The sequence below is a fragment of the Crocodylus siamensis genome, chromosome 2 (genome assembly GCF_052110815.1).
Source record: "Crocodylus siamensis isolate JL-2025a chromosome 2, ASM5211081v1, whole genome shotgun sequence".
Lineage (NCBI taxonomy): Eukaryota > Metazoa > Chordata > Crocodylia > Crocodylidae > Crocodylus > Crocodylus siamensis.
In genome coordinates this window covers 219644998-219669494 of record NC_143396.1, presented here as the reverse complement: position 1 = coordinate 219669494, position 24497 = coordinate 219644998, and the positions used below count along the sequence as shown (strand labels likewise).

The 24497-nt window shown below is 48.4% G+C and overlaps 1 protein-coding gene across 6 annotated transcripts in view; it reads left to right on the top strand.

The window, feature by feature from the left end:
- AMBRA1 (autophagy and beclin 1 regulator 1) overlaps nucleotides 1-24178 on the top strand; it is a 196729-nt gene extending 172551 nt beyond the window's left edge. For all 6 annotated transcript variants that reach the window (XM_090033050.1, XM_090033054.1, XM_090033052.1 and 3 more), the window contains 3 exons: nucleotides 5281-5373; nucleotides 6935-7128; nucleotides 22505-24178. In XM_090033050.1, the coding sequence (XP_089889176.1) occupies nucleotides 5281-5373; nucleotides 6935-7128; nucleotides 22505-22995 (778 nt within the window). In that variant the 3' untranslated portion in view covers nucleotides 22996-24178. The remainder of the gene's footprint in view (nucleotides 1-5280; nucleotides 5374-6934; nucleotides 7129-22504) is intronic.
- The last annotated feature ends 319 nt before the right edge of the window (nucleotides 24179-24497 follow it).

Here is a 24497-nt window from a genome sequence, read left to right as displayed (position 1 = left end):
TGTCTGTCTTTATGACAATACTTGTAGTAGGCTGGCTTCATGTACATGTTGCTCTAGCTGAAGAAGGGTAATTCAATATTGCCCAGACAAAGAAAATGACAAGCGTATCAGATGGAAAGGACTTTATTCTCCATGCTCGATTCCTGTCCATGGGCTGCAGTAGCCTGGATTGGATAGTTTTGGAAGCCTGTAAGAGGGTTCATGCAACATCATGCTGTTGTGAGACCGAAAAATGACACTATCCATCCACATTTCCAGTTTTATACTGTAATGCTAATCTTGATCAAGTCACATGAATAGCATTCAGAGTGCATGTCAGGCCCATGTATCTTAGCTTGCATGGTTGTGAATCAGCTGCTACTGGGTTAGTTGTCCCAAAATAATGTACCAAATTTGAGTTGTCATCTTCCCTAAAGCTTGTGTCGAGCCACTTACTGCACTGGGAATCCTAGTTGCATTCTCCTATGCATCCGCATCATAGCCAGCTTCCCCCTGGAGACCTATGTCTCTCTCTTAACTGTGTGTGGTCCATCTCTCTGTGGGAACTTTAGTACTAGTGAAATAAAGGCACCAGCATTTCACTTTCAAGTAGTTGATGAGAACTCTTATTGTGCTTAAGATTCTGTTGCCCAGCTATTCATGGGTGTGATAACTATACTGAAATGACATGATTTTTCCCATCCTCTTAGGCATGCTGTAAAAGCTGTCTGTGGAGATTGAGCACAGCTGGGAGCCGGGGTAGCTTTGTCTGGGCAAGCTGTGGAGCAGAATCCTTATTTGGAAAGAATGAAAACCTGATTCCTTGGTGTGGTTCCACTGGATGCTTGTTCCCTCACCCTCCACTTCCCCTCCCAATGGGAACAGTGGATGAATGTTGGTATTTTCTTAAACTCATGGCATTTTTTGTCATGGAAAATGCATGCCCTTTTCTGAATGGCCCAAAAATCTGAACAGTGAACTACCATGATAGTGCTGATTGAATGGAAGGTCACTTTGTAAAACTGGCTTTAAAGACTGGATATTTTTCTGCAGCATGTGACTTACAGTATGTCTCTCAAAACTCTGCCCTGTATGGTTGCACCCTACGTTGGCATTGCAGGAAGCGATGTGAGTAGCTCTGCATAAGAAGCAAACCCAGTGTCCTTGTCTGAGTTGATTGTTTTTTATGCTTCATGTATTAGGGTTTCAGTTGCTTGAATATATCACTCTAACATGTTTGGGGTGGTGTAAATTGAAAGAAACCATCTACAGATCCCATGGACTCTGCTGTTTCAGATGCAGCTTCTTGTAGGGCTTGCTCAAAACAGCAAAGCGAAGGCCTCTTCATAACTTCTTGCCATCACCTGTTAGGCTTTGCTCCTGGGAAAGCTTTGACATTGTTATCCCAGGCTCTCTTCTCTGCTGAGTTCCTTACTATGATTATGCCTGCTGTGGGTTCTCACTAAGATATTTGATGTTAGATTTGTGCTGAATTAGCTCCTAAGTTAAATGTTCTTTAAGCCTGTATGCCTTTGTCAGGTGTTTGGTATCCTCCATAGGCCAGACCAATTTTGCCATCCATTCCTGTTAAAACGGAGCAGCAGTTTCTTTTCTGCCAATAGGTCACTTGTTTTATTAGGTAATAATCTCAGATAGGCAGGACTACTTAAGTCATGTCTGTGACACCTCCACTGCCAGTCCTTGTTTTGTTCTTGGCATAGTATTAAGCTCTGAACTTTTCCAAGTACATAAATAACATGAGCCTGGTGGGAGGCATGGAGGAAACCCCCCTTGCTGAATGAACAGCCTGCCTGTGACCAGCTCTCCATTTAACAAAGCCAATGGAAATTTCCAGGGAGAGTGTAGAGAGTTTTCATTTGACAGCCATAAAAAGGAAGAAAATAAGAACCTGGCTAAATAGACTTTATTGCTGATGGCTGAAACAGCATGGAGAATTGCAATTTCTCACCCTGAGGCCTTGGGCAGCAAATGCCCTCCTTTCTGCAGCTGTATCTGAGATGATATGCTCCATAGTGAGCAAAGGTTGGACTTAGTTCTGTGAAAGGGGTTCTTTTTCTAGCATTTCTGTTCCAAGGACATACTGGGGGAGAAGTTAAAGATTCCCTTTCCAGACAGAGGGCATTACAGGGTGGTGCCTTAGACATTAACTAACTAGGAGGATTGAGACTAATATGGCTGACCACCACCTTTCTGTTCCCTCCCTGGTGTAAGCAGAATTCATAGGAGCAGGTAATCAGCCCTTGATTTGCATAGGTACTGGGAAAGAGTGCCTGAAATTGGCAGACTAGTAAATGTTCTGTGGTGATGATGTGTAAAAAGGAAATATTAAGTCTTTCAAAGCAAAAATGTTACCCTTTAAACTGATCTAGTTAACCCATTGCCCAGCCATGGGTGGACAGTCTCATGTTATTTCAAGAGTGTCATAGCTTGGGGTTAGCTGAAAACAAATCTAAGATGAACCAAAAATAAATTTGGTTTAAATTAAAGTATGTACTCCAAGCAGGCACTGGATTGAGATGGGGTTGAGAGGGTAAGGGAAAGCTAAAGGAAGACACCGAGGATGCCTAGTGCACTGATGCAGAATAGGCAGAATACGGTCACTGGTCTCCTTGCATTGCATGGGTCTCTCTCAGACAAAGCCAACAGGGCAGGGCAGGGCAGGTCTGAAACAAAATGGGGAAAGGGTGTCCTATTCACATGTTGATAATGAAATCAGAGGGACTCCTGTGTTGCTCTCCCCTTCAGCATTCCCAGAGGCAGATGTCAGATCCTTTCAAAAGGTTCCTCTCCCAGGGTAGCCAAAAGCAAAAGGCCCCAGCTCTCTGGCAGTAAATGAGTAGTTAATAGGAGCCTGGCAGCAGAAGCTCAGTTGATAAATGCTGCCGTTTAAACCTTCATGTGAAATCATGTGATAAGTGGAATGGCTATTGATTTCTCTGTCTAGGGAATGGAACAAACCAACAGCCTGGAGTTAGAATGGGCCTTCTAACCCAGCAAAGTGGAGCAGCACCAGCTCTAGCTAAAAGGAATAGGTAGAAATGGGAGCTTAATTCTGTTCACCCTAAATGTCATAAGCTGTAATATTGCTGTATTGACCATGACTTTAATTAAAAGCCCTGTGGCCTCATTTCCAGGTGCTGGGAGATGATCAAGGCAGCTGGTGTCCACCTGGCACCCTTAGTGGGGAATTTCAGTAGTGTGGGCTACTGTGGACATCATACATGCTCTTGGGTTACAAGGAGCTTCAGAGAAGAGGGTGGCAGGTAGAGACCAACTCAGTTCTGACTGCCAACAGTCTCAAATATCAGAGTAACTAAGCTCTTTCTGAAGGATTTCTCTCCTTGATCTGAAAGTCTTCCTTGCCTAGAGAATGGTGCTGCCTTGAAGGCTCGCTTGTCACACTTTGCTGTCTCAATTGAGCAGGCAGAGAGCACTGTGGGGGTTGGCGGGTTCCTAGTGATGGGCTGTCATTCGTCAATAATTCTGAGGAGTTGTAAATCAGTGTCTCCCTGGCAGCTGCCTGAGCACGCACCAGGGCTAGCTCAGCAAAAATACGTGATGATTGATTGCTTCTTGCAGCCATGGTGGGTGTCATTGTTGACCTTTCCTCCTCTTCAGCTTTAGCCCTTGCCCTCAAACCAGCGCTCTTTGCTCTGCCAGTCCAGGTCTGAGCATCCAAAGTGCACAGTTTCTCCAGTGCTTCTGAATTCTGCCCTTGCTTATCCCCACTCCTTCAGCTTCCTTTGCAGTTCTGCTGTATCTCACTGCTGGCCCACAGCTGTCCTCATTCCAGCACTGAGTCATCACCATCACAATTACATGTAAACAAAGCCCTTACACTGGCTATTGGGTCCATGTCACTTATTCTGAGCCTCTTCTGATTAGACTCTTGCAAATTTGGGCCTGAACTTTTATATACCTTGGCCTACCCAGGATCCTTTTCTCCGTCTCCTGGTAGTAACAAACTGAACTGTCTTGCTGTGCACTGTCCATCTTGCATGTGGTTTTTGAAATCGCTGAACACCACTTAGCCTTTAGTTTCGTGGGCCACTGTATCTGTCCCCTCTAACTGTCTGTCCCCTTAAGAAGCCCTTCTGCTCTTGCTAGGCTTACCGTGAAACTTGCTGACTGAGTGTGGCTGCCTCACACGCCCTGGGGAACAGAATGTTTCCCAGCTTCTTGCATCCCATTATGGGTTCCATGAAGCTCAGCTGCTCCCTGCCTCAGCAGTCCATGTTCTGGGGTAACCAGGTCACGTGCATTGCTGTGATTTGAGATCTTCTCCTCTCTTTGCATCCAGTGTCTGCCAGGAAAGAGCAACACCTGAGGCCTCTTCCTGAAGCCTGCTAACTGGACTAACATAAAGCATTTTGTGTTGTTCTTAGACATGCCAAGCTGTCAGCAGTTCAGGAATGTGACTGCTGAAATCCCTGGAAGGCAAAAGTGTCCTTGTGTCCTGCATGCCAAAACTCTCCCTTCAGATTAAGAACCACTTGCTTGGCTCTAGACTGCAAGGAGGAAGCAGACCCTGAGGGATTTGTGGAGCAGTGCATTCCAGCATACACATGCATAGCCCTTCCTGTGTCCTTTTGTGCCATATCGGATGTTAGATGTACCAGTCCTATTAGGCCCTATCTAGTCCATACCCTCGGGTGAAGGCTGGTGTGTCTGTCTAACACATTATGTGGGTAGGGTCAAGCTGCTTCGCCCTCTGTTCCATAGAGCATTTGCCAATGCTGATGGGAAGCTTGCATGGACATTCCTGAATAAAGAAAAAGGCCCTTGTTTAGTAACTAGGCATTTAGTGGGAGTAACTGTTGCCCAGTGGAGTGAAATCTTGGCTAATTCCACGAAGACAAATGCTCTTACTTTTCTTTTGGCTATTTGGACATGTAATTTGTGCACACAGTTGTAGCAATTGCACATGTAAGTTGTGCAACTGTATTATTAGCACCACGGCTTGACATTGCCTTTCTTCAGAGCTAGCATTCCATGGAAAACAACAGGGCTGTTCTCTGCACTCTGTGCTGGGAGGCTCTTTGTGACAAAAAGCCCTTTCAATGAAAGTTTAAGTCGGATAGGAGCCTTTCCAAAGGAGCCCAGTAAACACCTTTCCAGATCACCTTTGTGGTAGATGCCTATGCTTCCAGCTCAGATGACCTGGGTGCACAGGCTAGGTAAGGGATGGGCCATTGTCCCAGGATGCAGTGCAGTCAGCAGAGCACTTCTGTGGAATAAGATATCTTGTCTCCTAATGTTTTCTCCCTTTGGCATTTCAAGGGCCTTAAACTCTGGAGTTGAGTACTACTGGGACCAGCTGAATGAGACTGTCTTCACTGTGCCTTCCAGCAATAGGAGCACTGAGCGGACTGGGTGAGTCTCCTAGGGATGGACTTGACATGGTCAGTGATAGCAGTGAATGCTGCTTCCCTTCTTGTCAGGCTCTAGTACCTCTGGTGATGCTGCATCTTTGGGCTTTCCTCCTTTCCCCTTCTTGCCAGCAGTATTTAACACATAGCTTGCCTCTCAGTGCTGTCCAGATGATGCCAACTGGCATTTTTCCAGTAGCAATATTCTGTGCCCACAGGTACAGGCTGTGATATTGAAATTCATCTCTCACCCATGGCCTTGCTTGCCATCAATAATATCTTTAGGGAAACTACTGGAGAACTACATCTGACTTGCTATGAAAACAATATGCAAAACAGTGCTGAGGAAGGTACCTGGAGAATTATGGGTTACCTGCGCACACACATGCCCCCATGGTTGAGGTTGAGTTTCCTGCTTTTTTAAACCAAGCTTTTCTATTTGGTATCGTAACTCCGGGATTTCAAGGAAATTAAACTTCAGAGCGCAGACCATGCTCTTTGCATGGTCTCATGCAAAGTCCTTGGTGTCATTGCAGGATGGAAGTCCCTCTTCTGTAAGATGGAGGTCCTTTCTCCTCTGCTAATACACCACTATTGCCTTGTGTGAGTGCACAGGTCTTGTGCGATGTCATGAGAGCCACTGCATGGTGGAAAAGTTTAGACTTCACTCCCCCTTTCACTCCTTTCCCCTCTCAAGAGGGGTTTGACCAGGTGGGGAAGAAGGACATCTTTGGGAAAGACCTGGTTCCTTTTGGAGGACAGGAGAGCTGGGGCAGGTTTCAGAACCTCAGAAGAGCAGGTGGGATTAAGTAGAATGAGAGTTGTGTGTTTGGATGACCTCTCCAGCAGCCCCTTCACAATTCCCAGCACAGGCCAGTGCAGGGAAAAGCCTCTTTCCATTGTAAATGCTTAAAACCTGTAAAATTCACATGTCAACTCTTTGTTCCTGAAAAGGAGCCAATAAAACAGCCCTGCTGACATTTACATTGGAGAAAGGAGAATCCGCTCTCTCAGAGAGCACAGGCTGAAATGCAGGCCAGGGCACAAGAAAGCTGATGTGTGCCATCTGACAAGCCATTGGGTTAAAGAGAAGGAAGAGATGTAGATTGTACCCTTGGGAGTAGAATCATGTGTTTTGCCAAGTCTTCTGTAGCCTAGATATACCCCTTGAGTCAGAGGAAGTTTCCATTATTATCCTTTCCCAGCCGCTTGCTGCATTTGCCTGCTGATTCGAGTGATGCCAGTGAAACCTACAGTTTGTTCCACAAACTTGGTGTGGCATGGCTGGTATAATACCAGCAAGCTCTTGGTGGGGTTGAAGGGGAGGAGGTTGAATAAGAGTTCCCATGAGGTAATGCCCCCATGATTAAACTGCAACAAAATCCTGTGAGCAGTCAAAGAAGGATGGAACTGACTGATGTTTTTATTCTGAGCCCAAGTGCTATGCCCCTGCCTACAAAGCATATTCAGATGGGACCAGCAGGTACCTGGCTAGGGTACTTGCTGGGGATTGAGTGGTCAGGTCACCATTACTCTTGACTTGTTTGTTTTTTCTCTCTGTTCAGAACCAGCAGAGCCACATGGAGAACAGACAGAGACATGGGCCTAATGAACGCCATAGGCTTGCAGCCCCGGAACCCTACCACCTCGGTGACCTCACAGGGGACCCAGACCTTGGCCCCTCAGTTGCAGAATGCAGAGACTCAGACAGAGCGTGAGGTGCAGGAGCAAGGAGCTACCTCCTCAGGGACTGGAGAAGGTAGGAGCTTGAGCAGCAACCTTTTCACCAGCTACCCAGCGTCTGCCAGATGGCAGGGAGCTCTTATACATAGGGGCCTGCTTAATTCCAGCTGAGGTGAGGGGAAAAATTGTGGGCTGCTTGCAGGGGGGCCACACAATTTTCATGCTCTTTTTATGATAGCACCCCCTCTCCCCCAACCTCTGGCCAAGGGACCCTGGCAGCCCTGCCCCTCGCTGCTGACTAGCCAAGAGGGCTGTTGATCATGTGACCCCACCCTTAACCACTGATTGGCAGAGTGGGGCAGGGCTGCACAATAGGAAGCCCTCTCAGGTGATCAGCAGCAACAGATCACCAAAATTGTGGTGATCACCATTTTCTCAGCGTTCACAGAAACTGGTTTTTTTCATGATTTCCGTGAAAAACATGAAATCGTGAATAGGATAGATCCCTACTTATACATAAATCCCCAGTCCTTTGTTAATATCTTCATCTCGGCATCTTTCTGAAAAGAGGTCTCCAGCCTGAGCTGCCCTCTGCAGTGTGGACCTGCTGTACTGGAGCTGGGATCCAGGTCTTGTGGGTTAGGTTCTCATTTAACAGAAAATCACAGTTAGTGGTTCCTCTGTCTGTGTAGGCTTAGTAGTTGTCCTAGTCATGACCCCTCCTTGCTAGCCTCTTGTAGGCCTCTGCATTAGAGGACTGAGTCTTTCTCCTAAAGTATTTCTCCTTGAGTAAATCAACAGTACTGGAGCTGCTCTTCTATGCTACCTCTTCTTCTTCCTCTCAGAAAGAGGTGAGTAGTACACTAATACTTTTCACTTTACGCTTTCCCTTCAAGTCAAGCTAGGTTTCCTCATACAGCAATTGTCAGAAGGTCTCCTTGCTTTGTGGTGGTGTGGTGCTCACAGCTAGCTCCTCTAAGGAAAGCAGTAAGTAGTGTGATTTCAGAAGAGGTGACCAAGGGTATTTGGTTTCACGATGAAGCCTCTGTTGCAGGGAATGGGGTAGCTTGCTCAGGTGTTCTCTGTTCTGCTACAGAGCCCTTCTGTAGTTCTTGCCACTGTAGGCAGCAGTCAGAGATACAAGTTTGCACTACTCAACTGCCAACATTTCAGTGTGGCATCAGTTAAGCAGGAAATTCCCTCTTGATCTGAGAGTGATTTCCAGCCAGCCTGTCTTGGTGGGTTCAGGGTTAACCTCCTGACAGAGTTAGTGCAGCTGAAGGCATGTGAACCATGGTGGAAATTATGCTAGCTGGGCAAATGCCAGGCCCATGGGAAGTATAGTCCCTGCCCCTTGGCTGATGTGGTGCCTTAGGAAAGGGGATATAAGGAAACTATCTGCATGTAGAAAAGTAAATACTGGTGGGTGTGCAGGCAGCTGTGGGACTCTAATTACCTCCAGGCAGTGACTAGGGCACTTGGCACTTTGTTGGGGGGGAGTCAGTGCTTTCACAGTGGAAACACTGTTCTTCAATCCTCCTCTCCCCAGCTATCATTACACCACCACCTGAAGGTTTGATTGTTTGCATTTGTAACAGGCTTTCCATCTTCAGACCCAGAAACTGGTTTGCACCCAGCCCTTAATCAGTGTGGGAAGGGATTCTCTTGTGTAGAGCCTTGGGCGCACTAGCCTAGAGCATGAACTGGGAAGACAGACTTACTAAGACAGTGAAGTGGGGGTGTTGGGAAAGGCTGCTGAGGTGGTAAGTGCTGGGGAGCTTGCCTAGAGAGAGGCATGAATGTGTGGGATAACAGGGCAATGAAGGGGGGGCTGTAGGAGATGTACTCCTACCTCAGCAGGTTGGGCTGTCAGTTTGCAGTGGGACCGAGAAGTTGGCTATAAAAAATACAATTGGAAGCCAAGTGACTGGGTTGGGTACAGGTCAGTTTGTAAGCAAACCTGAAAGCCTGTTTGTGGCGAGAGCCTAAGCCCTTCAGTTTGTTTCAGATGGTTCAGTTGGCTGACTGCTCTGTTCATGAAGCTTCCTCCTCTTTCAGTGCCTGCTTTGGAGTGCCACAAGTCTGGTGCTTGGAGAAGAGAGTGGAGTCCCCTCTCACCTCTCTGTCTTATTCATAAAATGGTACCGTCAGCAAAGGTTCTTGGGTTTTATTGCTGGCTCAGCGACTGGTTCATTGACTGACTTTTACCAGTAGCATAGACTAACACTCCCCTACCTACCACTTGAGTTTTGAGTTGCAAACTAATTGTATTTAATGAAGAAGCAGGCAGAAGAGATGAGCAGAACATTGTTCTTCAGTATCTCTGACTCAAGAGCAGCTCTGAATATGAGTGGAGGCACTTAGGTGCTCCACAAACGTAGGCTCGCTGGAGCACAGGGTGGTGAAATGCTGAAACTGGGTGACACAGGGATACTGCCAGGGAGCCCACTCCTTTCCCAAACACGAGTAGTCCTGTGTTCTCTGATGTGTGAAGTGGAAAGGGTGGTTTGAATAGAATGGCCCACTTGGCTCTTCTGTAACTAGCATCCCAGCCAATTTACGAGTACACTCACAGCATTACTGGCTCACCCCTTCCAAGAACCCAATACCACTTTGCATTAGCACAGCCTGAGACACTTGGAAACTGCTCTGTGAAATCAGCTCTTGGTAACACGCCTCCTTTTCTTCTCTTGTACTGTCTGTGATGTTTTGCCTGTAATAACAGCAGAGGGAAGGGCATTGCTGTGTATTGGGAGTCATCCTTAGCAGCCAGTCCAGTAGTGGGTAATACTGAATCTTCTCTAAGTGGGAGCCCCTTACTCTGTAGGTCTGTATTTGTCCTGAAGATTTCCTGATATCCCCTACCCTCTCCTCCTCCTTTCCTGAGTGCTACCAACATGACTAGAATTGTCAGTTTGGGGAACCACTGGAGTAACACTGGCAGTCTGTCTTTCCACCATGTCTCAGCCAGTCTACATTAGTATGAGCACCCTTGGAGCTGGATATTGGGCTTTTCCAGTGCCTTGTGATATTCAGCTACCTCAAATTATTTTGAAAGTTGGCTTGTTTGCTACACTTGCCAAAATGGTTTGCCATTTGAAAGGGAACACAGCATTACCCAAGGAGCAACTGCATGTGAATTCCAGGCAGCCACTAAGTTAGTGTGTGACCTCGGGTAAGGAAATGAATTTGTCTGTAATATGGGACTAAGCCCCAGCAGTACTGCCCCTGGTGGTGGGCAGGATTCATTAGTGTTTCATATACAACTGAAGATGTCATCCACCATATAAGGACTGGCTAATAGCATTACTCAGCAGAATGAATGAAACAGATACGATTCTGGGCAGGTCCAAGGGTTGATTTAGTGACCAGCTTTATAATGTGAGGAAAGAAAAGAAATGTTTATTGCCACGCTCTTCTGGAAACGGGAGCATGGATTTCTGGACCACCTGCTCTCCACTCTCCCTGTGCAGGAGATTCCACATCGGGGTGCCTCACACAGATGCATGCTTACTGTAGAAAGAAATATGCAGAATTACATCAGAAATCTAATTCAGCTCTGTGTCTGTGTGTAACTATCCCTCCCCTCCCATGCTAAGCTCTACAGAAACTTTGCCTTTCTGATTATTTCCGTGCCTCCTTTGGAAGAATGTGTGTACAGTGAATTTATTAGAAGTAAATCCCTCTGACACGCGTTTCCTTTCCTGCTAGTTGATTGCTGCCTGTCACCTGTGAAGCATGCATAAGGCAGAGACACGAGTTTGGGTGAAAGGCTGTGAGAGGCACTAAGAAACATTTGAAAGATGCTTTGACTCATGAAACACTGTCTATCTTCTGCTTCATTTTAAACTAACAGATTTGGCAGAAATTATGATGGGACTCTGACATTGAGGCTCTCTTTAAATAAAAGCATTCAGCTGGAATTTGTTGTTCTTTCCCTTGAAATGGGGAGGAGAGAGGAAAAGAGCCTTGCCTGTGTAATGGTAGATTAAATCTCAGAGTGCATAGGTTGCTGAATGAGTTACAACGAGGTAAACAAGGGCAGGTATTTACAGTGTATTAACCACACTGTGGTAACTGCCTGAGTGCACTTACCCCACAGTAATTTAAAGCAGTTACTATGGAGCAGCTGGTAGGCTATAAATCCCTGCCCTTCTTTACTTCACAATAACTTGTTTGTATGCCCATGCCTTTAGAGTCAGTGAGGAGCACCCTTGTTTGTGGATTAGTATGCCAGCGTGTTCACCTCTTAGAAACATGAGATCTAATCTAAACCACATCACTTGTGACGGCAGTATGGTGGTTCCTTTTTGGTCCCTAGGTAATGTTTGTCCACCTCGGACCCAACCCAGCTGTCAGTATTTGCCAAGACAGGTCTGTGACCAGAATGTCGAGGAAAAGTGCTGCGGGCCAGGATTGAGGACTGTTGGCAGAGCTGTGCGAGTGAAGCTGCCTGCAGTATATTGGGGCTCTGGCAGTAATTTTACCATTTTTAAAATCACTTAAATGAAACAACCTTGAGGGGAGATAAGCAAGTGCCATTTGTCATCCCAGCTTCTGTCTGTTGTTGGGAGTTACCGTTCAGATACTTAAATGGCCATTGAGCAAATTGGTGCAGTATGAGCTCAGAGAAGCAACCTGCTGTCCTTATGTCATCCTGCCAGTCCATTGGGTGATGAGGGCAGAGTGACTCTTCTCATTCAGTGAGTTTCTCTGGTCTCTAATTCGATTGAAATCAAACCAACTTGTTTACAGCCCAGAACAAATAAGTGTTGACCCAGGGGCTTCTGGGTGTTGCTTCTCTTAACTTGACGAGCTGGATGCTTTCAAGTGATGAAAAGAGGTTCTGAAAATAGGAAATTGAATAGGGCAGGGAAAGAAAGTGCGAGTAGTTAGGAGATATGCCATATGGATACATTTCTCACAAGCCCCTAACATGATGGAGTAAATGAAGCATCTTCTGAAGACCTCAGCAGTGCTCACAGAGCAAAGGCACATCATCTGTGCATGTTTCTGGTACCTACGGATACTCTGTAACATGTTCCTTTTGAAGTGGTTAGAAAATGAGCACTGACTGGTGCAGAAGTGGGGACTCTGTGCCTTGTGAAGACTGTTAGAAAATGGCCATATCATTCTGCTAAGACCGAACAAATTGTTTTTGTGCTGTTGTCCTATATAAAGTGATTGTTGGAATCCATGGAACTGGAAGCCAGTATTCCTAGAGTCCTGGCTTCTGACTTTCAAAGTAGAACCACAGGCAAATTCTAAACCTTTCAGTGCCTGGGTTTATCCATCAGTAACATATGCATTATAATATATATTGTAGTGTTAAGAATATCCATTTCTGTTTATAAGAGATCCTGTAACAGATGCTACCCAGGGAGAGCAGGGTATTTTCTAGTGGCATGTTCTATTCAAGTTTTTGCAGCATTCTCTCAAGAAAATGACTTTCCAGGCAGGAAAGCGGATGATACTTTTCAGTTCTGCCTATAAAATGAACGCATCCCTGTGACCTGCCAAGATGAGATGCTGCTTGTGCTGGTGTTCTGAATACAATTATGCCTTTTCTCTCACCCTCTATGGAGTTTGAGGGTACCCTGGATCTGTGTGCTCAGTTGGGAGAGAAAAACAAGGAGCAGTATCTGTGGCCTCAGAACAGGACACTGTGTGTCACTGTCAGTAAGGTGTGGAGGACTGCAAGTTCATTCTGCCTGAGAAATGAAACAGTTAACAGTGCTGACATTTTTAATCAGCTGCAAGGAACTAAGTTAACTGGATAGTTCACACCTTTGAGCTATTGCTCCAAGTTTGCAGGCATCTCTGCATTACCTACTCATTTTTTAAATCTTTGTTTGCTAGACAATCACCTTACTGGGGTTGTTTGACCCCAGTACTCTTTCCTGCCATGGCAGGGAGTCGGACTTAATGATCTGCTCAGGTCCCTTCCGACCCTACTAACTATGAAACTATAATAACTAGAGATTTTAAGTAAAAGGGAAGCTTGGATTTTTGAAGCAAGGAACATATTGAGGGGAGGTGCCAAGTATGCTGCTCCACTGAACAGCTGCCTATTGGGTCTGTGCTATTCTTGTGTTATGATGTCATCCCCTACATGGAAAGATAAATGTTACACCCACTGCATGTCTTGGAGAAGGTGCTTTGCTTCCTCTGATAGCTGGAAAGTTTCTGCCCTGTGCCTCCAAGCCCTATTTGAGCCCATTATAAGATTTCTCTTTGTTTGCCTTTTTCATACAAAATACTTGCCTTCTTAAAGCCATTTTAGCCCAGGACTTCTGAACTGGGGTCCAATAGTTGGGGAGTAGGGTTCTGCCATGCTCAGTCACACATTGTCAAGGCCAGTTGCACAGACAGAACCACCTAAGATGGGCATTGAGGTGTGGGATGCTTGTAGGTTTGCATGCATTTTGGAACAGGAATAGGAATTTTACAATTCTTAGAAGTACAAAACAACCTCCATGCAAAGGCAGCATGCTTTAATCTGTTGCATTCCATGGGGAAGCCCAAGCATGCTGGCGTTAGGCTTTCTGAAGGGCTCTGTGGTCAGATTCTGTGGCTGACAAAGGTGTGCAACTGATTTGTCCCAATCCCATGTTATATGGCAAAGTAAACCAAGTGTTTCAGGATCAGCTGCTGCTCCAGGATGAATTCTGACACAGAAATAGACCAGGTGGAAGATGAGCAGCTGTTCCTTCCCTGTGCATGATGCCTGCATACACACTCCATTCAGTGCCTGCACTTTGTAAGCTGCCTTGCCTCGGATGTGCTGTAGGGTCTTTGCTGCTTTTCCTGACCCGACAAAAGCACAGCCTTTATTTGTTGGTTTAGGCCGTGCCACTCTAGGGAGAACATTATAGAGGTATCTGCTTTGCCAGTTGTTACTGGTAGCTCTTTTTCACTTGTAACTCATTGCTATTTATTTTGAGGGGTGCTGTTAACCAAGGGTCTGATGGTCCACAGGGAAAGAGTTGGGGCCAGGTGGAGTTTCTGTTCCTGAGTCTCAGTCTGATTGCTTCTCCCGCGATAAGCTGCTAAGAAATGTGTCGTTAAGTTACGGAATCGGGACTTGCTTATTCTCTGAATGGACAGCAGTCTCAAACCCTGGACCACCTCTTAGCCACAGTGAAGGGATGGGGGAAAGAGTAAAGGGCAGTGTGGGTGTTCTGCCCGTGGGGAGGATTTCATATGGAATATGTGCTCCCAGTGTGTGAAAACACCAGAATCAGGAGCACTATTTGGCAATCCTATGGACTTAGCCAACAGGAGGCTGTGTGGGGAGACAGTTATTAAGTATTAACAGCCGACGCAGTTAAGAACTAGTGTGCCTGCCCCTAGTCCATATTAAATGGCTTGGATTTCTAGAGCTTCCCATGTCTAGTATTGCCAGATGCTTAGCAACAAAGGCCATACGACTAAGTTTACAAGGAGTCTGAGGCACCAGTGTCTAAAATCATGATGCTCAAAACTCCCATTTAGCTGCAACCTAATCCTGGAGGCACCTAATGGCTTAAGGTGCTCAAGGTTTTGACATTTAAAGGTCTCCAGCTACCTAAAATTGTGCTTCTGGATCTTGACAGTGCTAAGCATCTTTGTGTCTTGCTCATGCCTACGCCCCATCAGGATTCACAAACAAGGTCTTCTTTCACCTGGGGGTCTTGATGCACATTCTCAAAAATTGCCTGCTGAGCCTAGCTCTGCACAGCCCATAGGTTGTGCAGTCTACTCCCCACTCAGGCTCAAAACATGGTTGTGCATGTTAAGGCCGCATACTTTCCCTTTCTAACAAATCTTAGTAATTAGAGCATTTACGTTGTGAGAAGCCCAGGCCCTTCTCAGCCTGAGGGGGGTCAAACTGGCATCTCCAGTTCTCCAGGGCAGTGTCCTAACAGGTGGAGCTCATGCTCTTGTTTTCTACATTTACTAGTCATTGTAAAAAATATTACACGTCCTTGGAGCAGGGACTGGGACCCAGAGTGTTCAGTAGCCTGGCAGCTCAGGCAGACTTCTGGGGGACAGATCATTTGAGTTCCCTCCAACAGAGGAAGGAGTTGAACACAAAGTGTTCACACTTGTGCAGGGGCTCATATCTCACTGGTATTAGAATGGGGAAGCAGTAGCTCTGCCTTCTGGCATGTTTTGAATGAAAGCCAAAGCCTTTTCTTAGTTCCCTTAGGGGGCATAGGTCCCTACTCTCAGAAGGGGGTTCAGGGCTATTAATCCTAAGTGGATGGAGATTTTAGCCCATGTCTGATGCATGGGGCTGAGATTCCACTGCAGGCATGTCAACTCTTCCTTCCCAGCAGACTTTCATAGATTTCATAGATTTCATAGACATTAGGGCTGGAAGGGACCTCGGGAGATCATCGAGTCCAGCCCCCTGCCCAAAGGGCAGGAAGTCAGCTGGGTTCATAGGATCCCAGCAAGATAAGCATCCAATTTACTCTTGAAGGTGTTCAATGTAGGTGCTTGAACCACCTCCACCGGCAGACTGTTCCAGACCTTGGGGGCTCGGACAGTAAAGAAATTCTTCCTTATGTCCAGCCTGAAACGGTCTTGCAGGAGTTTGTGACCGTTCGACCTCGTCATCCCTTGGGGCGCTCTGGTGAACAAATGTTCCCCCAGATCCTGGTGGTCACCCCTGATAAACTTATAGGTGGCCATCAGATCACCCCTGAGCCTGCGCTTTTCCAGGCTAAAGAGTCCCATGGCTCTCAGGCTGTCATCGTAAAATCTGTTTTCCTGACCTCTGATCATGCGCGTGGCTCTCCTCTGGACTCTCTCAAGCTTCTCCACATCCTTTTTGAATTGTGGAGCCCAAAACTGGACGCAGTACTCCAGCTGCGGCCTCACCAAGGCCGAGTACAAGGGGAGAATGACGTCCCGGGATTTGCTCGAGAAGCATCTATGGATGCACACCAGCATTTTGGTCACTTTACTAGCCGCAGCATCGCACTGCAGGCTCATGTTCCTCTTGTGGTCAATGATGACCCCCAAGTCTTTTTCTTCTGTAGTGCTAACCAACATAGCACTGCCGAGCCTATAAGGGTGCTGCAGGTTTTTCCTCGCAAGGTGGAGAACCTTGCATTTATCGGTGTTAAACACCATGAGGTTCTCGTCTGCCCATTTGCTGAGCTCGTCCAGGTCAGCCTGGATCACCCATGTCTTCTGGCATGGATGCTTTGCCCCAAAGTTTGGTGTCATCGGCGAACTTGGCCAGTCCACTCCTAACTCCAATGTCCACATCGTTAATGAAAATGTTGAACAGTATGGGTCCCAGGACAGAGCCTTGAGGGACCCCACTGGTCACAGGGCACCATGATGAGTGACTGCCATCAATCACAACCCTCTGGGTCTGACCATGAAGCCAATTTCCCAGCCAGCGGATCGTGGTGGAGCCAAGGCCACAACTGGGCAGTTTGGCCAAGAGGTGATCATGGGATACCAGATCAAAAGCTTTTTTGAAGTCAAGATATATGACATCAATCTCTTCTCCCTTGTCCAGGTGATAGGTTACCTGGTCAGAGAAGGAAATGAGATTGGTCAAACAAGACCTACCCGCAACAAACCCGTGCTGGCTGTCCCTTAGGTTGTTAGCCTGGGCCAGTCCATCAAGGATGGCCTCCTTAATAAACTTTTCTAAGATCTTCCCCACGATAGAAGTCAGAGCTAATGGGCCTGTAGTTAGCCGGATCCACTCTCCTCCCTTTCTTGAAGATCGGCACCACATTGGCCTTCTTCCAGTTTTCGGGCACTACACGAGAGTGCCAGGAGTTTTCAAAGATCCGTGCCAGGGGCTGGGCTATGACGCTCGCCAGCTCCTTGAGTACCCTGGGGTGCAGATTGTCAGGGCCAGCTGACTTGAAGGTATCCAGCTTCTCAAGGTGTTCCTTCACGAGGTCAGCATTGATGGAGGGTAGGGGATCCCCCTCACCCAGATCTCCCTGTCCCATAGCAGGCATGGGCATCCCATGGGACTGATGAAAGACTGACGCAAAGTACCTATTTAATAGGTTGGCTTTTTCCTGGGCGTCAGTTGTCAGTTGCCCCATCTGGTTTAGCAGGGGTCCAACATTGCCCTTGCTTTTCCTCCGGCTCCCCACATATCTGAAAAAGGACTTTTTGTTGTCCTTGATGCCTGAAGCTAGTTGGAGTTCAGTTGCAGCCTTGAGCCTTCCCTAGTCCCTGATTCCTGCACTTGCCTCCTCTGGCCTTCCACAGTCTCATCCCACATGTTCTCCAGAATGTAGCTACAAAGATCCTTTTACCCCATCTGGCCCTTGCTCCAGTCCCAACACTAGGCTCCTCTCAACCATACGTCACATGCAAGCTCCTTGCTTTCCTCTGCTTTTCCCCTGGCTCATCACCAGGGATCTGGGTTTTCTGTTTACTACTTAAAAACGTGGATTTTCTACTTTTAAGGAAAAAAAACCCTTATTTTCTCCTTTAAGGGAGAAAAATTCAGAAAACAGTGGGTTCCCCTTACAGACTGGCAGTATTCCAGCAGGAGGAGGGTGATTACAGGCAAGGGGGAAGCAGAAGGAGGGTGATCACAGGTGAGGGGTGCCATGTGTATGTGCACATATATGTATGTGGCAGCCATGCAGCATATAGAGCAGCTCTTGGAGCTCCCTCCAGGTAAGTCTGGAGGAGGGAGCACAGATTAAGGCCGTCATGGTGAGGGAGGGACTAGGGTGGGGCTGTGCCTGACGCTGGAGGTGGTGCCCACCTGGGCTGTGCGTGGGGCCTAGGGTGGGAATGCGGGGCCCAGCTGGGGGAGCAGGATGGAACCACAGGTGATTCATCTAGAGGGAGCGGAGGGCCTGGCTCCCTGCTCTGTGCCCACTCCCAAGAAGGGTGGCATGGGGGGGGCATGTGCCTCCTAGATTTGTGTGGTGTGGGGCAGATGCAGGCTGTCCACTGCAGGCTCAGGGCTCCCTGAACAGACAGAAGGAGAGCCGGGGGAGGTGGGGGCAGGCTTGGTACCACTGTTGGGAGCCCTATGCTGGTTGTGCCATCTTGGCAAGGCATACCCTGTCCACCCAGCAGCAGCAGGGGGTACAGCCAGTGTGGGGCTTCTGATGGCAGGACCAAGCCTGCCTGCCAATACTTGCTCTGTCCCGCCCTGTCCTGCCTGCTGGGCTGCAGAAGCCCCAGAGGGAGAGCAGCAAAGTGGGGAGCTCCAAGCCTGCTGCGGGCAGCCCACATTCTCAACCCCCCTGTCCCCCAAGCTCCACTCTGGCCATGCCGCTTGAGGGGGTGGGCAGAGGGCTGCAGGCTCTGGCCCTGATTCCATAGCCCTGGCAGCTGGGGGGGCCTCCTGTCAGGGCTGGGTGGGGCAGGAGGCTGTGGCTTGGGAGTGAGGGGCAACAGCACGGACAGAGTACCAGCTTATCAGGGCTACTCAGTGCCACAAAACAGGGGCAAAACTACAGCTGGACCCACATCCTGGTGATCAAAGGAGGCAGGGGAGCTCTGATTTTTCTATGATAAAAAAACAAAAATCTAACACCAAAATTTATGGGTAGTTAATTTATTTTATTATAGTGATTGAGGCACTGGTAAACTTCCAAATTTCTTTAAAATTGTAAGTATATCTATAAAACATTGTGTTCAACTGATACCTATATATAGTGGCATTTCATTTTTTTGGTGAAAAAATGTAGATTTGGAGGTTTTTTTAAATGGGAGAATTTGCTATTTTTAAACCAAGGAAACCAGGATCCCTGGTCATCTCCACTCTTCCACAAGCCAGACCCTTTTCCAAAGGAGTATCATAACATGAGAGTATTCATTCCTCTGACCTCCCCCTCCTTTCACCAGGGCTGAAGCAGTCAGAGGGGCTGTGTAAAGAGTGGAGCAGGATACCATTCCCAGGGGGAGTAAACATGGGGGATGCTGCTGTTGAAAACCAAAGTGTGCCTGCAGAACCCTGCACAGATTGAAATGGTAGTGGCTGTTGCAGGACAGGATTGAGGAACATCGGCACATCTGGGAAGAAGTGGCCTGTGCAGACTCAGCTTTCACTCTCTGCCTGTCTCCCTGTCTGAGCTCAGAATGGGACTTTTATATGAGCATTAGATTGACACCAATTTAAAGTAAATTGTCTGTATCAGAAATCGGCTTGATATGGCCAATAATTTGGCTGATAAATGGCCTGTACGTACATGTAGCTGCAGCGCAGCATGTAGGCAGTGAGGAGCACCACCCGGCAGCTTGGAGACCTGGGTGCAGCTAGTAAGTCAGGTGTGGTGGAAGGGCAAGGGAAGGGGCATGGTGTGGGGGGCAGATCAAGGCCCCCCCAGTGAGGGAGGAGTGGGACAGGGGCTGGGGCAAGCGCTGCCAAGCTGGGGTGAAGCAGGCGTGGGACAGCCGCGGCTCGGGGGGGGGGGGGAGGGGGGCTGCACGCTGTTCATGCAGGAGCTGCTGATCCAGCAGCTTGTCTGGTGCTCTTCTGTTCATCCGGTGGCTCCTGCCATTCCTCTGGGAGGGCATGGGTGGGACATGTGCCCCTGAATCTGTGAGGGGCGGGCTGGGGCCGGGGCTACGCACAGGGTGGCTGGTGGCGAGACTGGGGGGGGTGGGCTACAGCAAATTTTGGGGTGGCTGCAGCTCCCCTGTAGCCCCCACCCAGCACCACTGTGCACCCTGAATGCAGCCCTGCCACCACTAGAAAGACCCCATCCCACCCTGTCCAGATCTGGGGGCACCCCCCTCCACCCCATGCCCTCCTAGATGAGTGGCAGGAGCAGTGGCAGAAGCTGCCAGACGAGCAGGCAAGTGCCAGATGAGCTGCTGGACCAGCAGCTCCGGCATGAGCAGTGGAAGCTGCCTCCCCTCCCTGCATCCCCAAAACGAGCAAGGCTCCATCCCATGCCCACCCTGCCACGGCTGGGCAGTGCTTGTCCCAGTCCCACTCCTCCCTCACCGCAGGGGCCTTGATCTGCCCCACACCCCTTCCCTTCTCCTCTTCCACGCCACCAGACTTACTAGCTGGATGCAACTCTTAAAGCTGCTGGGCTGGTATCAGAAATCGGATTGGTATTGGCCAATGTGCCTCCTTAAAAATCAGCTATTAGTATTGGCCCCCAAAATCTGTATTGGTACACCCCTAATAGCAGCTAATGTGCTTTTCTGCAAACTCAGCCATAGAAAATCCAGTGACCTTGGCATCAAACCCATTGCAGATACTTGAATGGAGGCATTTCATTCAGGAAGATCCCTCCAGTCTGGATTTAGCGATTCCAGATATGGAGCAGGCCAATTCGACCAATGCTGGCTTACCCCTACTATTAAACTGTGCTCCCATGTCCTCCTTAAGATTATTATATTAATCCCTGGCATTTGCCGTACTTCTACAAGAGCATCGGGTGGGGAAGGGTTTGTCTATACACAGATTGTGCCTCGCTGCTGTGGGTGCAGTTATATCAGAGTAAAAGTGCTTGATATTAGGACAGCTGTTATGGTACCAGAAGAAGTAAAGTAATTTCTATTGAAGAAATTGCATCCATATTAGAGGCTGTACTTAACTGTTCTGAGGGAGCCCATATGGGTTAGGCAGCTGGTCATAGGCTCCTTTATTATAAATGTGACGTCTGCACCACAATCATGAGCAGCCACGAGTTTGGCCTTGCGGGCAGTGGGGCGTTTTGTTTTTAAACTCCCTTCCTGCTCTTAGCCTCTTGCATTTATGTTCAGTCCTGGCTGCAGGGGAGTGCACTGCACTCTTCTTGCTCCTAATCAGCACAGCGATGGCTCTATGGAGCTGGGAGCAAGATTTATCTCTTTAATAAGATGGGAAGGATCTCTCTGCGGAATGATTCCACCGTGTTCCAGTGAATAAGAGTCTTTTTCCAAACAACCCGGATGAGGTTTGCAGTTAATGGCATGTGCTGACAAATGGATCAGTGCCAGAGCTTCCTGTCTTGGCAATTTTTGTTGTTGTTGTTGGTGTTCTTCAAGCTGTGCTTTGTTTGGGTTTTTGTTGTTATTAGTTTGTTTCTTTTTGTTTTGTGGCATTTTATTCTTTGCAGTGCAGTTTCCTTCAGTGAGAAGGAGATGCAGTGCTGATCCCTGCCCCCCTCCCTCAATTGCCTAGCACAACCTAACCAATGCTCTGCTGCAATAGAAGAGTCAGCAGACAAATACCAGAAGTCTTAAAAGTAAAGCACATGCCCTATGGGGAGCACATGCCTAGACACTTGGGTGTGTTCCCTGTTGTGATAGTTTTGAGGTTCAGATCTTGGCCTCTGACTGTCCTGGTGTTAGTCACCATCCACTGGAAGCATGACCTCTCCCTGTACTGATAGTCTCCTCTGGGCGATTTTCAGCGGGATAGGGGGCAGAAAGACGCATGGCACCTCTCACGATTTGACAGTTTGGTTCATTGTGGTGAAGGGCGGAGCTGGGCTCTTCCTCTTCAGGCCCCAGGGACTCACTGACCTTTCCCATAGCTGGGAGGAAACTCTCTGCCTCTGACCTTTTCTCTCTACACCTGGCTGGCTTAATAAGTGCATCCTTCCCAGGCTCTGCTCTGTGATTCTCAAGGACATTTCCCTTTCCCTATAGCGCAAGAGAGCCCAGGACAAGTGGGAGCCTATGTGGCAGTGAGGATTCCCCTGAGTGGGACCTGCATAAGGCCTGTTGTTAATCGTCGGTGGCTCTCCAGTGTGTGACCCTATCCTGTTCTTTGCTGGGGGAACAACTCTCCCGCTGCAGGTGGTGCACATGGCAGCAGCACAGGGAAGGTGCTCTGTTTCCTCTTGTCCAGCAGACAGGCTTTACAATCTGAACTGTCATCTCTGTAGCGTTACTGTAGACTTCATGGGCCTGGCCACTGGCCTGGGATCAGGGGCAGCACTGGAGCTCCCAGTGCTGCTGACTCTCAGGTGGCATGAGCTGCCATAATGGGATACAGTATCTTCTGGATTGTGGTCCATGACAGCAGAGTGAGATTCCTTCTGGCATGTGGTGACTGATCCCATGGCTTGCTGTGGGGAGGGTGGAGAGAGTAGTATATGGAGGCTGCAGCTTACTTGAAGATGTAGTTTCACTGTTTTTGTATGGTGGCATTCTAGCTTTGGTGCTTGGACACTAGCTGTCCCAGCATTAGGGCCCTTTGGACTAGGCAGTATTACCTACCCCTGGTGGCAGCTTGTGGGGCTTGTCTAGTTCTCTTTGCTATGATCTGGCTGCTGTGAGGCTTCTTTCTGCCAGGTGCATGTTATTAGAATCAAATCCTTTTTGCTTGGCCTGTGGGTAAAGATTAAAATACAGTTAAACTCCAGGAGTTAAATGCTGCATGCCTCCAGATGAGATGGAGCGCCCTGGGGCTGGTCTCTCCCTGAGTCCTGGGGCACCAGGCTGTGTTTGCCCACCCTATTCCTCTCCTTTCCAGCTGACAAGTGCACCAAAGCCTCTTCTGCTTTCTGTTTCAGGGGAAGGTCCTGAATATGGGGCCAGTGGGGAAGATGCCCTTAGCAGGATCCAGCGGCTGATGGCTGAGGGTGGCATGACCGCTGTGGTCCAGCGAGAGCAGAGCACCACCATGGCGTCCATGGGTGGCTTTGGCAACAACATCATTGTGAGCCACCGGATTCACCGCAGCTCTCAGACAGGGGTGGAGACTACCGGAGCTGATGGCACCACAGCACAGCAGTCCACCTCGCACCAGCTGGCAGCTGAGCTGGAGGGTCGGATCCTTTCCGAATCCATGCAACTGTCAGAACATGGCCTGAGCCCGCGGACAGCCTCTGGTGGGAGCGAAGGGCAAGGAAGCGATGGGCAGGACCTGCCAGAGCAGGTCCAGTCCTTGATGGACACGGAGGGACCAACTGAATACAGTGACCTAACTAATAATAACCATCTTCCTGACAGTACCAACTTCTCTAGTACCGACAGCACCAGTGGGGGGTCGCGAAACAGGTAGAGAAGAACTGTATGTTGGTGCTACCCTTGTACTGCTCAACAGAGACCTGTACCTCACAGCTGGCCAGGAGTTGGAAGAATAGTGGGGGGTGGGGGACTGAGACTGACAAGATTTTGGTTGTTTAGAGGACATCTGTACTGGGGAAGGGGGGAGGGGGAGGGTTGGGGAATGGAAGGGCAGTCGTCAAACCTTTAGGGGCAGTAAGGGGGAAGAAGCTTTATTCTCTTAGCTCCCAGCACCCATGTTTTGCTGCACAGTTTCTGCAAGAACATTGACCAGCCCTACCAGTGTTTGGCTGAGCCTTGTGTCCTTCGGCAAGCCACTGTAATCTCCTTAGCTTGGCCCTAACCCTGCAGTGCTGTGAATGTTTCCCTCTCTAAAACAGTTAGTTTCTCCTTCCTTCCTCCCACCCACCAGGATCAATCAGGCAAGGGCCTGCAGCATCCCCCCAGGGACAAACCACTTGATTGGATGTCCAGTGTTGATTGCCCCAGTGGTGTTGGAGTGGAGGAGTCTTCCAGGCCTGAGTCCCACTCCATGGCATTGAACTGGTGCTCCTCCAGGATATGGAGCATTTTAGTAGCTTGAAAAAACACTATTTCTAGCCAGTTGGCAGTTTTCAGTGGCCTTGAGCTGGAACAGAAGCCAGGCTTGGACTTCAGTAGTCTCTGTGCTCTGGAACCTTTCAAAAATGAAGACCTGAGTGTCAGCTCAAGTTTGTGTTTGGGAACCTGACTGGAGCTGCCACAGGTGAGGAAAGGGAATCAGGGCTAGGTGTGCAGGGATGGCTCCCTAGTAAAGATAAAGTTTACTCAAGGATAATCCAGTAGTTCATGCACCCAGCTGTGCCAATATTAATGAGCCATCCTGGCAGTATTGCAGTGCCAGGACTGGGTTGCACTTCCTCAGTAGGTGGCAGGGAGGGTTTCTCAGCTCTAGGTCAGGGTGTGAGGTATGGGTCTGTGATGTACGGTGTTGCATGTGAAATCTTGACCTTGTACATGTAGTTTCTAGTGGAGAAATCAAGGCTCTGATATTTTGTTTTTAGTCTAAAATGTGATTTTCCTTTTCGTTTGTAACTCTCCCTCCTCACAGACTTTGTGGCAGGAGGGTGAGGGGGAGAGTGTGAGTGCTAACGAGGGAAACACCAAAGATCAATGTCATTAAAACATGACAAACCCTTTTCTGGCCTGCTGTCTTTTCTTGGTGAGTATGTCTAAGTGTTTGGTCATGGCAAGGTCCGTTCTGGCTTAGAGGCTGCAAGTGTCTTATGAATGTGCAACCCCTGCATCCTCCTTCCCCATCAGGAAGGGTACGGGCTAATGCCTTTGAGGTAGGTAGGCCTAAAACCACAAAGAGCTGCTTTCAGAGCTGGGGCTATTGCTTCAGAGTCCTGTTTTGATCACAAGGCAGCTACGCACACGCACACCTCTGCTCTCCCAGTGCCTCCTACAGTAAAGAAAAGGATGTATTCCCCCTCCCCCTCTGCAGTCCTGCTACAG